This window comes from Astyanax mexicanus, chromosome 12 (assembly GCF_023375975.1).
Source record: "Astyanax mexicanus isolate ESR-SI-001 chromosome 12, AstMex3_surface, whole genome shotgun sequence".
Classification (NCBI taxonomy): domain Eukaryota; kingdom Metazoa; phylum Chordata; class Actinopteri; order Characiformes; family Acestrorhamphidae; genus Astyanax; species Astyanax mexicanus.
This window is the reverse complement of record NC_064419.1, coordinates 28,387,417-28,402,050: the sequence shown is the minus strand read 5'-3', so window position 1 is coordinate 28,402,050 and position 14,634 is coordinate 28,387,417. Positions and strand designations below refer to the sequence as shown.

Genomic DNA, 14,634 nt, shown 5'->3' with positions numbered 1-14,634 from the left:
CATTTCTTATAGCGATAAATACCAATATCGAATTATAGGCCTACTTACATCTGAACGGCGAAAGAGCTAGCACAGTTAGTGGCTAATGCTAATGCTGCTCCAGCAGTGCTAGCCAGGGTTAACAGTAGCTGCAGGCTGATAATACTCACCTCTGAAAAGCTAAAGAGCTAGTGCTTAGCACGCTTAATGGGTAATGCTAATGCTGCTCCAGCAGTGCTAGCTAGGATTAGCAGTAGGCTGCAGGCCGATAATACTCACCTCTGAACTGCTAAAGAGCTAGCGCTTAGCACGCTTAGCAGATAATGCTAATGCTGCTCCAGCAGTGTAAGCCGAGGTTAGCAGCAGGCTGCAGGCCGATAATACTACTATAATTGGTGCTCAATCCAGTACATTTAGGAAATATCGGAGAGTTGGGAATTCAGTGGGGTGGTAAAAATCCAACATCCTGGACCTCTTTAATGCTCCTGATGCTGAATACAATAAAATACTAACAGCTATGTTGCAAATTCAAGAAGAAATCCTTTCCTGCATGTTAGAAACAGTTATTCTTACAAAAGGAAAGCAGGTGTCGTTGTCCCAATACAATTTTTGGAATTATTTGTCATTTAAAACATCAATTACACTGATGATCCAAATCGTTATGACTGCCAACCAAATTATCCAGTCGTTCAGCTCTGATCCACCAATGCATCCACTCCTACAAGACCTCTGAAGAAGGAATCAGGTTACAGCAGATCTGTTGCTTCCTAAACTTGTGAGTTGAAGCCACTGCAGCTCTGCCTTCCAGCTGCGTTCCAGCACATCCCATAGATGCTCGATCGGATTGAGATCTGGGAGATTTGGAGGCCAAGTGAACACCTTAAACTCTTCTTTACGTTCCTCAACCCTTTGAATCCAGTGTGGAAGGGCACATTATCCATCTAACAGAGGCCACGCCATCATCCATGAAGGGCTGAACCTGGTCCTCAGTGGTCTTTAGGTGAGGGGCCTTTATTGTATTGATTTCCACAAAAAATTGATGTCCAGATTAGCTTTCCAGAACATTTTACTCCCTCCATTGACTGGTCTTCTTCCTATAGCGCGTCCTGGTCAAGAGTCAAATAAAGAGGCTTTTTTATTGTCATTTCGTCTGAGTATAACGAAGGACAATTTGAAATTTGAAAAATTACGTTCTTCTGGAACCATGGTGCAACATGAAACAGTACAATATAAACAAAAAGTGCAAAAGTGCTTGAGAAATACTATGAATACATCAGACATTAGACAATTTAACAGATGGAACAATGCAGTACAGACAGTACAATCTAAAAATTTGTTGTGAGCATAAGGTGCTAAGGTAGATAATATGCTATACCATATAGATTATGCATGAGCACATCACTAACTGCAAGGTGTGTTTTGCTGCCCAGGTGTGGCCTGGATACATCAGATCTTTAAACAATAAATAGCACTGAATGTCTACTCTCAGTTTCAGATTTGGGTTTTATCTGTGCAGACTCTGCATTTATAGTTGGAGGAGTAGCCAACATGAAAACCTGAGAACTGTCTGTGGGTGAAAAACAAGCAACTGTGAAGCTGAGAGAAGATGGAAGATCAATCAGAACCGTTAGAGCACAAATATTGTCCATAAAAAGGACAACAATACGTATGTCCTGAAGAAGAAAGTCGTCACTGGTGTACTAAATAACAGGTGATGAACACATAGACCAAGTAAACCCAGAGCAGGTGATGACAGAAACATTGAAAATGCTGTAAAGAAAAACCCTAAAACAACTGTTAGTGACATCAGCAACAACCTCCTGAGGGCAGGAGTGAAGGAATCACAATCTACTATTCACAGAAGACGTCATGAACAAAGAGGCTTCAGCAAAAAAGATCTGCTCATGATTCCTAACATACCAGCTCATCTGTGAAACACAGTGGAGGGAGTGTCATTTTGTCTGAGAATTTAAAGAAAGATGAAACCAAACTGTTCAGGAAAAACCCAAAACCCACAGTGAAGACTAGCACAAGCGTGCTCGGAGAAAAGCACAGCAACTCTGTTCCGATGCATCAGCTCACAGGCGCCTTGTGCTTATCGACATCACCATTTGGAGTGATGAGGGGAAAGGGCCATCTACCCACCCAAAGAGAGCAAGGTCAGTTGTGCTCTCTCGGGGTTCCGGCAGCTGATGGCAAGCTACATGACCGGGATTCGAACCAGCAATCTGCTGATCATAGTGGCAGCACCATAGTCCGCTGGACCACTTGACAAGTTGTCCCCTCGGAGCAACGTGACAAAAAGCGTCAATTTGAGTTGATATTTTCTCGAACTAATTCAAATTAATTTTGTCAGCTTCAGCTTTCTAAACTTCTGGTTTCTACAGTCATTTTTTGTCAATTTCTATTGCATCTGTATACATTCTACTGCATCTCAAAACACTTGAATATCATTGATTTCAGTAATTCAGTTCAAAATGTGAAACACATTATATAGGTGTATTACACACACAGTGATTTAAATAAACACTTAAAAAGAGAAAAAAAAATAGGAGTTTCACATTTCGAACTGAATTACTGAAATAAAGTAACTTTTCAATGATATTCAAATGTTTTGAGATACACTAGTGTAAACAGAGATGAAAAATTTGTTATTTAAGCTATACATAAAGTATGTTTTATCTCGTTGACAGCTTGACCTTGCACAAGACAAACTTGTGGTCACCTAAGTGTCTTGTTCTTTGTTAGTGTAAATACAGTTAGAATTATCCTTCTATTTTTTTAGCACAAGTGAGACAGCCTTTGTTGTTGTTTACTTTTTCGAATTTTAAACAGTTTAAAAATGCTCCATTAGAGTGATCCGTCTAGCTATTGTGAAAATTCAACCAACCTTCATGCCTGTTGTGTTATTCCACACCCTGCATATAGATTATGAGAGCAGACTGTACATTACAACATAATCAATGATGCTCACTTCATGATGTTTCGGCTCTTCAGTGTACATGTATACGTGGCTTCAATGTTATTGAAAACATTGATTCCTGACTTGTGAAACAAGTGCTACGCTGGGTACGTGTGGGTTTATGTGATGAGCTTTCACAGCTGTTCCTTTAAACCTGTACAGAACGATCAAACCCCAGCATGTGCCTGAGAATTATTTAACAGGCTGAACAGCAGGGGTGTGTGCGTTCACAAGTGTATTAGTGTTTCGCTTGCTGGTGGGACGATTAGCACCGCAGAACACAGACAGCTGAAGGCCTCTCTGTGTGTGTGTGTGTGTGTTGAGAGAAGAAAATTGAAGTTTGTCTGGATGAATGCATGAAGCAGCACATCATCTTATCAGCCTCTTCAGGAAGGATTTAGCAAACATCTCGCCGCGCCGTGCTCGTGCGTGCGTGTGTGTGCATACGTGTGTGTATCTGAACACCAGACGGTGTGTCAGGCTCAGGGTGTTTATTTTTTGTCTTGTTGCTCCGTCTATTTTTTATGAAGCCGTATAAAACTTTAAAGAGGCGAGTTTACGTCTCTCTCTCCATCCCACTGCAGCATCAGTTATTTGTGATGAAATATGTATGTTTTTTTCAAGGGGTTTCATGATTTTTTTTTTTTTTTTTAATATTTGCCTTCTTAATTAATCAAAAGATTTGTTTGTTTTTTGTGTGTTTTTGTTTTATTGGTCACAGTTTTCATCTCAGTTTCATCATTACTAGTTCCCACTCTACTTGTGTAGATTCGGTCAGTGTCTTCAACCTTGAATCTATTTGTTGCCACAAGTTTGAGATTGAGCCATTAGCAGAGTTGGGCACATTACTTTGAAAAAGTAAGTAGTTATAGATACTAGTTACTTCTCCAAATAAGTAACTGAGTTACTCCACTATAAAAGTAACTAGTTACCAGTAAAAGTTACTATTGCTTTACGTTTGTGTCACCCACCCCCTGCAGCATGTTTCATAAGACAGATAATTAGAGTGCACGACAGCAAAGACAAGTACCTACATAATGCCTATTATACCCCAGTTAGTACTGATGTGATGTGCAATGTAATTGGCTAAGAGTGATTGGCATTCTATGAGTGCTGTAATCAGCCGGTAATGCACTGTAACCGAAGCTCTCCTTGTATTACTCCGCCACATACAGATAAACTAGCAACAATGCAGCGCTTACAAGCCAAACAGTGCAGCTACAAATTGTTTTTACTCACGGAGTGTTTATAACCAAACAGATAGTATTTGCTCATCCTCTTTAACTCAAAATCTTTCAATACACAGCGATGATAGACCTGTGGTATAATCGCAATAATACACTCCAGGTTTGTGCTATAATGTGTAATATTTGCACTGCTGTGCTGATCTACAGTGCAAATATTACACGTTATAGCAAGAACCTCGAGTGAATTATTGCCTGAATATTAATGATGCCTATAGGGTGCCAGAGGGGTGATCTGCTAAAATACTGTGATTTAAAACAAAAGATCTAAACTAAATCAAGTTTTTAATATCTTTTATACATAGGGTAAGGAATCGATATGTGATTGTGTCCCATGACTTTTGCCTTGTTTCCTGGAAGCTAAAGAACACTGCACTGACGATGAGTTTCTTTGATTTGACCAAGTTGAAAACCTCTGGAATATAATCAAGAGGAAGATGGATGATCACAAGCCATCAAACCAAACTGAACTGCTTGAATTTTTGTACCAGAAGTGGCATAAAGTTATCCAAAAGCAGTGTGTAAGACTGGTGGAGGAGAACATGTCAAGATGCATGAAAACTGTAATTAAAAACCAGGGTTATTCCAGCAAATATTGATTTTTGAACTTGTTTTCTTTGCATTATTTGAGGTCTCAGCACTCATCTTTTTTGTTTTTTTTCAGCCATTTCTCATTTTCTACAAATAAATGCTCTAAATCACAGTATTTTTATTTGTAATTTGGGAGAAATGATGTCTGTAGTTTATAGAATACAACAAAAAGCGGTCTCTTCATTTTTTAAATACTGATAAAAACTTTGAGATTCATGCTGGAATGTTAGACTGTGATATTTATCCATGTTCGAGCTCAAGATGTTACCTGTTCACCCTGTTCACTGCTGACTCTGTTCTCTGCTGCTGTTGTTGAGATAATTATTAGTTCCTGTTATTTTGGAGCTCAGAGACCTCAAGGTCACATACAAGTGCTCACTCACAGCCTTATCAGTGCTACTACCTGAGGCCAGAACACTCAGTCTCATGATCTATGCTTTGCTGCTGTGGCTAGATACAATGTACGCATACCTTAGGAGCGTACGTGGCTAATCAGAACGTTTGCTAAAGGGTCCCAATCAGACAAGCTTTACAAATGAAGAGGCGTGAAAAAGTATTTGCCCCCTACAGATTTCTTTTGTTTTTGCTTTTTTATCATACTTAATTTTTTTTTTATGTTAACAAACACATTTTAATATTGAACAAAGATAACCTGAGTACACACAAAAAAACTTTTTGATTTTAAATGATGATTTGATTTATTAGGAAACAAAAATATCCAAACAATTCTAAAAATTCATAAAAAAAATAAATAAATACTTTATATTAAAATATAAAATATTTGGCCTCCTCCATGAATTAAGTGTGATTAACTACATTTTTAATTTCACTAATCACAACCCGGCCTGATTACTGCCAGACCTGTAGAATCAAGAAATCACAATATGAGCTGTCTGACAACATGAAGCAGAATAAAAAAGCAGCTTAAAAAGCAACACCTTATGCCCAATTCAAAAACAGATGAGAAAACAAAGTCACTGATCATCTGTCAGTCTGAAAAAGTTACAAAACCATTTTGCAAGGCTTTGGGACTCCAGCGGACTACAGTGAGAGCTATTATTCACAAATGGACATAACATAGAAAAGCGGTGAACCTTCCTTTTTTTTTGTTGTTTGTTTTCAAAAAGGGCATGGACAACTCATCCAGGAGGTCACAAAAGAACCCAGAACAACATTTAAAGAACTGCAGGTCTCACATGCCTTAGTTAAGGTCAGTGTTAAAGGTACATTCTGTAGGAATGTCCCTAGTAAGCACATCTAGTGGTGGTGGTGAATTACCTGACTAAATTAGCTATAGCCAGTTAGCTTAATTTGTCTGTTCAGGAGAAAAGTAGGAGCTCTGGGTCGCTCTTTTAGTCTTTTTAAGCTTTAGTTCTTCTTTACATTTCGAACTCGGTGCCAATATTCACTCTTGTTATATTTCTTCTTTAGTGACTAAGCTTTTTTTGAGACATGCTGAGGCTTTTTAAGCTGTGAAGCAGCTGAGGTTTAACTGAACCAGCTCTGCTAGCTAGTTTCTGTGCTGTACCACCAATCGCTAGCTGTTGTGTAGTGACTGGCAACCTTGGGGGGTGGAGTTAATGTTTGGGAACGAGCAGCAGGCGGAGTCCGAGGACAAAACTAACACAAATATCCGGGACGGACTGCCTGAAGCCCTGCTGACAAGAGCTGCCAGTGCTTTAACTCAACATGTTTCCTTAATATATGATGATACACCCTGATCATTTTATCATTTACTACTGAAAATAAGTTACATAATGGTCCTTTAATGATTCAGTAATAAGAAAGAGACTCATTGCCAGTTATCACAAACGCCTGATTGCTGCCTGATATCTGTAGGGGGCAAATACTATTTCACAGCACTGTAGGTTTATTCTAGATATTCTAGGTATTTCACTTTTCTTGTGATCGGGTTCTTCTTGTGTTTGTTTTGTGTGTTTTTGGTGTCTTTCAGTGATCATTATAAAAGTCGAGGCTTAATCAGTTCTTTTTGGCTGACTGTAGTAGTTTGGTTCACACGCTGCGGCATGTGGGCTTCCTCTGTGTGTTATCGATTTCATTACATTAAGCTTCTGTGGCTCAGTTCAATAAAAATTGAGTTTTTGCCCCCTATACAGAGGGGCCGTCCCGAAGCATTCGGAAAAGAAATGCCTTAGTCTCTCGTGCTTCTTTCTTTCTCTCTCTCTCCATCTCTCTGACAAATATCTCCAACCTGTGTTTAATCCTCTTTTTATAAGACTTCTCGTCCAGTTATTGCTTCCTACTTCTCTTTTCCTCAGTCGGCCGTAACTCTTCTCTCCGTCATAAAGCCGCCCGGATCGGACGTTTTATATCAGCTTCAGCAGATAGGCTTCTCTTTCTCTCCATGCTGCACATAAACTTTCTTGTTCTTTTTTTTTTTCATCTCTCTCTCTCTCTCTCTGTAGCTGATTGGAGAGCTACTGGGTGCAGGAGAGTCACTCAGTTTTGGTATATGTGAGGAAAGTGGGCGTGGAGGACAGTGGCTGGCCCGTGTCCGGCAGGCAGTCACACGTGGACTGGTGCCTGATGTCAGCCTGGTCCCCGTGGCGATCTCCTACGACTGTCCATCACATATGGAGAAACTACCACAGCTTTCTAGGGTAAAAAAATTGCATGTTTTATACATTATCACTTCATTTCATTTACTTGGACTGAATAGACAATAAACAGAGCTGGGCTTTAGCTCAGTAATTGTATTCCTCAGTCCATGTTACCCCTTAAACTTTTCAGCCTTTTGCCACATTTCAGGCTTCACTTTTTTTTGTGAAGAATCAACAACAATTAATATTGCATGCCCCATTTTTTTGTTTTTTTATTTCTAAACAAAGTTAAAACATCCAATAAATATAGTTCCACTTCACGATTGTGTCCCACTTGTTGTTGATTCTTCACAAAAAAAAATTACAATTTCATATCTTTATGTTTGAAGCCTGAAATGTGGCAAAAGTTTAAAAAGTTCATAGTGGCCGAATTCTTGGACTGAGAAATACGATTACTTATGCAGAAGTCGGATTACAGTCAACATTTTTTCTTGTTCTTTCTCACACATTTATTTCCTTTGTGTGTATCATTTATCATAATATCAGGCAACACTACAAAAATTGAACTGTCACGGGTGCTGGAGCAAAGGACGGACGCGAGTAATAATTTATTAAACAGAACAAACAGAACAAACTGAAATATGAACAGAACATAAACACAACCGAGACGGACGCACAACACGCGCAAGAACCGACAATCTAACACTGAAAACAAAGGAGCTGAAATACGCACACAAAGCGGGAAAGGGAACAGGTAACACCTGGGGAAACTAATATGAGGGGCGGAGCTACAAATGAACAGGTGACGACAGTTAAGGTAAAGATGTGGGGAAATGACCGGCACGAGGAAAAGGGAAACAAACACAGAGAAACACAAGCAGCAAAGAAGGGAAATGACAGGGAAACAGGGCACGGACGTGACTGGGACAGACAAAATTATTGGCAACCCTTTTTTTTTAAATTGTGGATAAATAACTTTGTTTCAAGCATGTGATGCTAAATGAGGCCTACTAAGAAAATATCACAGTACTTATAGTCAAATAGTGGAGAATAAAAAAATGTTTTGGGGTTGTTTTGCTGCCTCTGGCACTGGGTGCTTCGACTGTGTGCAAAGCATCATAAAATCTGAAGATTACCAATAACCCCAAACATACTTCAAAAAGCACCCGGAGATGAGTGTAAACAAAGACCTGGAGAGTTCTGAAGCAGCCAGCAATGAGTTTACATATAAATCCCATTGAACATCTGTGAAGAGAACTTAAAATTCTTCACAATCTTCACATATGAGAAGAGTGGTCAAAAAAATCTAGTTGAGAGGTGTAAAAAACATGTTTCAGTATTTTTTTCCAGAGGGCATACAACCAAATATAAAATATAAGTTGAGGGTGCTAATAATATTTTTTTCTGACCCATTCAAAATATTTAAAAAATTAGAATATCATTGAAAAATAACTTTTTTTCAATAATTCAGTTCAAAATGTGAAACTTATATATTATATAGATTGTATGTATTACACACTCCTTTATTGTTAATGATTACGGCTTACAGCCAATGAAAACCCAAAAATAACTAGAATATTACATAAGACCAATGGGTATTTTTGGCAGTGTGGGCAGTGTGCCAAGTCCTGCTGGAAAATGAAATCCGCATCTCCATAGAAGTTGTCAGAAGCAGAGGGAAGCATGAAGTGCTGTAAGATTTTGTGGGAAAACAAAACTGTACTGACTTTGGACTTGATAGAACACAGTGGATCAACACCAGCAGATGACATGTCTCTCCAAACCATCACTGATTGTGGAAACTTCACACTAGACCTCAAGCAGCTTGAACTGTGTCTCTCCACATTTCCCCAGACTCTGTGCCCTTGATTTACAAATTAAAATGCAAAATTTATTGATGATCATCACATCTGCTGGTGTTGATCCACTGTGTTCTATCAAGTCTAAAGTCAGTGCAGTGTTTTCTATTTGGTTATCCAATTGTCCCACCCCTCTGTGCGTCCCCATCAGCGGTGGCACCTGCGACCCTAGGAGGATGCGGACGAGCACACGCCTCCTCCGACACGTGTGAAGTCAATCACCCCTTTTTTTCGAGCTGCTGCTGATGAATCATTGCCTGATTGGCTAGCGCGCTCGGAGGAAAGCACAGAAGCTAGGTTTCGATACATCCACTCACAGACGCCTCGTGCCGGAAGACACCACCTTTTAAGCTGGGTGATGGGGAGAGAGCGCCATCTACCCACCCGGAGGAAGCAGAGCCAATTTTGCTCCCTCTGAACACCGGCAGCTGATGGCAAAGCTGCATGAGTGGGGGTTCGAACCTGCAACCTCATGGTGGCAGCGCATTAGACCGCTGGACCACTCGACTTTTATGAAGATGCAGATTTATTTTACTTTTTTACCAATTTGATGCATCCAGAGTTAAATAATAGTAATGTTAGTTTCCAGTTAAAGCAGCGAATTTGATAAATAAGCTTTTTTTCAGCCTAAGCCCTGATTTGATTCATTATGTTTTACAGAAATGAAACAACACACAGCCTTAGAAACACTCCTCCATTTATCATTAATTCCCCAAATTAACAGCAAATAAACCCAAACACCCCAGAAAACAAAAAAATTCTAGTTTTAGAAATGCCTGTTGTTTTGACCCCTCGTATTGTGACTGTACCTGAACTTCAGCTGAGAGACGAGAGACGCTCAGTTTGTTCCACAGCTCAGTGTTACGATACGGTCAGCACTGTTATGCAGATATTTCAGTAAGTCATACATAATTAATTTCTAAATACAGAACGGTCAGGGCTGCAAATGTGCCGTTCTGTGAGCGCCTGGAAAAAAAAGAGGCTTCTTAATATTCCTATTTTTCACTCACACACCACAGAGAGAGAAAGAGAGAGAGAGAGAGACTAAAACTGTCCTAATGTTCTGCACTAATAGATGTCAGTTATTATGATGATTAGAGTGGCTAATTTCTCCACTAATGGCCATTCACCATTAGAGCCTCATGAAGATGAGAATTGTTTTCCCTGTACTGAGACTGACTCATCTGCCGTGTGTGTGTGTGTGTGTGTGTGTTCGTGTTCGTCCAGGCTGGCATACTGGGGTTTGTGCTCTCCCTTCTGAGTGGTGATCACAGAGGAGATGTGAGGATCCATTTTGCTCAGGCTTTCTCTCTAAAGGTATGACTCACACACACACACACTTACTCACACACACACACACTCACAAACATATGTGTGTGTGAGTGTGTGTGCGCACGTGCCGGTGCCAACTTTTGAGCTCAGGTGTGAACTGTGAGAAAGACCAAGGAAAAAAAAAAAAAAAAAAGAAGGCAGAATGCCAACCTCTCCCACTCTCTTTCTCTCTCTCTCTCTCTCTCTTTCTCTCTATCTCCCAAGTCTCTTTTTGTTGCCATTTTCTCTTGCTGTCTCTCTCACTCTTTATCGCTCACCAGCTTTTTCCTCATTTCCTCTCTCTCTCATTTTTGTTCTTACATTTGTTTCTCCCTTTTTTCCTCTCTCGCTTTCCTTAAATATTTATTTATTTTTCACTGCTCTCTCAGTCTTTCTCCCTGTCTGTCATCCTGTCTATCTATAAGTCTCTCTTCCCATCTCTCTGTCTGCCTGTCCATCTGTCATTCTTTCTGTCTTTACATCTCTCTGTCTCTCTGTCTGTCTGTCTAGTTATGTAGCTAACCCTCTTTCTTTCTCATTCTCTTTCTCTTTTGTGCTCTTCTCTCTCATGCTCTCTTCTTTTTTTTCTTCCCAAATATCTCTTTTTGTCTCTTTCTCTATCTCTCTCACTCGGTCTCTCATTGTGTGTGAATAGGAGATGTGTGACAGCGGGAAGTGTCGTGTGGATGGACGGCGCCCCCTGCAGGAGATCCTTTTGCCCACCGTCTTGCACAACAGGTTTACATCCACTCTTATCTCACTCTTTTTCCCCCTCAACCTCCCTCCCTCTCTCTCTCTCTCTCTCTCTCTCTCTCTCTCTCCCCCAAGACCCTGTGTATAGATCCTATCCAGATACTTTTACGGATTGTAGGGCGCACTGTATTATAAGGCGCAATATCATTAAACCCTTTTTTTTTGGTCTATTTTTGTACATAATGCTTAATTTTCATGCATAACCGGATTATAACGGGCATTTTGAGCGACAATAGTAAGGAACAAGGGTGTCGCCATTAGGGCTGCAACGATTAGTTGATATAATCGACAATGTCGGTTATTTAAATTCGTCGACTACAAATTTTGTTGCCGATTAATCGTTAATTTGTAACAGTACCGCACTACACAAAGTGCTGGGGACAGAAGTGCAATGGGAGATAAATGGGGGTAAATGGTTCACTCACACAGTTTACACTCAACTTAGTCTGTGTCTCCAAAAGTGCCCAAACACAACAGATTACATATTTACTCACTAAATAATCAGTACTTTCCATGTTTAAAGAACATCTGATCGTTTAAATGCCATTTAAATCTCATGTTTAGCTGTTTATATAATTTTTTATAGATGAAGGACATGGCAGAAGTAATTGTTGACTAATCGATGACTAATCGATTCATCGAAAAAATAATCGTCAGATTAGTTGACTACCAAAATATTTATTACTTGCTGCCCTAGTCGCCATGTAATTCAGCTCCAGGTCTAGCTCCTTTTGGGGGTTGACATTTTCTTTTAAAGTCAAAGTGCTGGATGATAATCTACACAGATTTCTCCCCTGAAAACTGTTTATTTGGGTGAGTAAAGTGCTTCTTTTATTTACAGTAAGCTTAGATTTTTAATATTTTAATTTGTTTCACTTAGCTTGTTTTAACACAGTAAACACGCAGACTACAGTCCAATATACTCATCTCTGAACTGGGAAAAGGCTAGCACTTAGCACAGTTAGCGGCTAATGCTAAAACTGCTCCAGCCTCTGTGCTGGAGAGACTTCACTGGAACTCCTTTACAGCTTTGGTAAAAAAAAAAAATAATAAAATAAATAAATAAGAGACCACTTAAAAATGATGAGTTTCTTTGATTTAACCAAATTTGAAAACCTCTGGAATATAATCAAGAGGAAGATGGATGATCACAAGCTATCAAACCAAGCTGAACTGCTTGAATTTTTGCACCAGAAGTGGCATAAAGTTATCCAAAAGCAGTGTGTAAGACTGGTGGAGGAGAACATGCCAATATGCTTGAAAACTGTGATTAAAAATCACGGTTATGCCACCAAATATTGATTTCTGAACTCTTAAAACTTTATGAATATGTACTCTTTTGTGCATTGCTCTGAAAAGCTCTGAAAGCTCTGCATCTTTTTTTTGTTTTTTTCAGACATTTCTCATTTTCTGCAAATAAATGCTCTAAATTACAATATTTTTGTCTGGAATTTGGGAGAAATGTTGTCTGTAGTTTATAGAATAAAACAACAATGTTCATTTTACTCAAACATAAACCTATAAATAGCAAAATCAAAGAAACTGATTCAGAAATAAAACATGCACTGGATTATAAGGAGCACTGTTGTTTTTTGAAAAATTAAAGGATTTTAAGTGCGCCTTATTGTAAGAAAAATACAGTACGTTTGTTGGCCGTATTACCTGGAACACCCACCATTAGGTTCACAGTTACAAACTGAAGCTCATCTGTATAGCTCATCACAACACAACTTCCACTGACCATCCAGAAACTGCTCTGAGCTACAAGGAAATTTAGCTTAGCACACACTACTATGACACTACCAGTGCTGTGCTGAGCATTGGCTTCCACCCGAGCAAAGCAATATCTAGCAGTGGTCCAGTGGTGGTCTCTTTCCGTTGATGGACAAGGTCAGGTGAGGCTGATGAATTGTGCAGCAGTACATGGGCTATAGTCATTAATGGTAATGTAGTACCTGCCCCGCTCTCTCGCTCTTTCGCTCTCTCTTTTTCTCTCTCTGACCCTTCCCCCTTTGCACAGAGCCATTCCTCCTCTCATCTATCTGCGCCTGTTCTCGTGTCTGTCCATCCATGCATCCATCCATCTGTTCATTCATCAGTCCTTCCTCTGCAAAGCCAGTTATCCATCATTTCTGCCCCCTTATTTGTCCTCCTTCTACCTAAATCTATCAAGTCATTTTCATCTCATCTTAAACCCAACTTTTACATGAGCAATAAATAGAATACACAATAAAATGACATTGCTGTTCCTGTAAATGACCTGCTCACACACATTCACGGTAGGAACATGTAGGTCAGTTTCCTCTGCTGAGAAGAGCAAAAGCACTGCACTGTTAAAATAGCAATCTGCCAAAGTCAGAGCACACCTGGCTCTTAAAGGGAATCGCAAGTGAGACACTTAAAGATTTATTTTATGTTACGCCCAAAACATATGCAAGATTAATTAATTAATTAATGCCCCACCAGGTGTACTTTTCCCGTCTTTACGATGGTAAAAACACAATGACATGCTGTAAATCAAGCTGCATGGTTCACAGTGGACCATTTATGGTTGATTCACCTATAGATGGTTAAAAATGAAGCCTAGTTCTAACTATTGAAGAAAGAAATCTAAATTCTTTATAAGGGCAGTTTCTCAGACAGGGACGATTTTGATTTCTTTCTTTAAAAGTTTTCTAACAGTAAACAACAAATGGTTTATTTTTAAGTCTTTTAAGAGATTCTTGTTAGCAACAAGGAAAAGCACCCAAATATTTATTTTTTCTCCAAACCTGAACACGTTGATTTTTATGGACTGTCAAAACTGTGAGAGCTGAATAGAATTTGATAAAATTGAAAGTGGCAATCATTGTGAACCAGGCACTTTGTTGGGGGGAAGAAAGGAGATTTTTTGGACATGTCTTGATTTTGTGCTCTTGTACTCTGCACACAGCAGTTACCCCTGTAATTTTAGCCATGAGTGCACCAGAATGTACCGGAACTGCCACAGTTTCTGAACCTGGCACAAGTTTTCATGTCTGATAATGACTTTTTGTATTTCTCGCTTTACTAAAGCTATTCCTTTCTTCACTTTGTGTGTGCTGTAGCTTCTGTTTCTGAAACATCACAGCTACACATCACCAAGAGCTCATGCAAAAAAAGTGCAAAAAGTTTAGGAACAGTTTAGTTTAGGTCCCAAATGAGACAAGATGCGATGCAAGGTAAAATTACACACAGATTTTACACAACAGCGTGCAGCAGCTGAATATAAAGACGTTTCAAAATAACGCCAAAGATGATGATGATGTATTATGTGGTTGTACTGTAATTGCATTAATTGACAGGGATTAATGACTTGCTTTTTACTATTTAAAGAGGAAATAAGAGTGAGCTTG

General features: G+C 39.4%; 1 protein-coding gene across 4 annotated transcripts in view; it reads left to right on the top strand.

The window, feature by feature from the left end:
• The window catches only part of gpat2 (glycerol-3-phosphate acyltransferase 2, mitochondrial), a 95,370-nt gene that overhangs the window by 54,951 nt on the left and 25,785 nt on the right, over nt 1-14,634 (top strand). For 3 of the 4 annotated variants that reach the window (XM_049485656.1, XM_049485655.1, XM_049485654.1), the window contains 3 exons: nt 7,203-7,397; nt 10,424-10,513; nt 11,163-11,245. In XM_049485656.1, coding sequence (XP_049341613.1) covers nt 7,203-7,397; nt 10,424-10,513; nt 11,163-11,245 — 368 coding nt within the window. The remainder of the gene's footprint in view (nt 1-7,202; nt 7,398-10,423; nt 10,514-11,162; nt 11,246-14,634) is intronic. The other variant, XM_049485657.1, reaches the window with a different exon arrangement.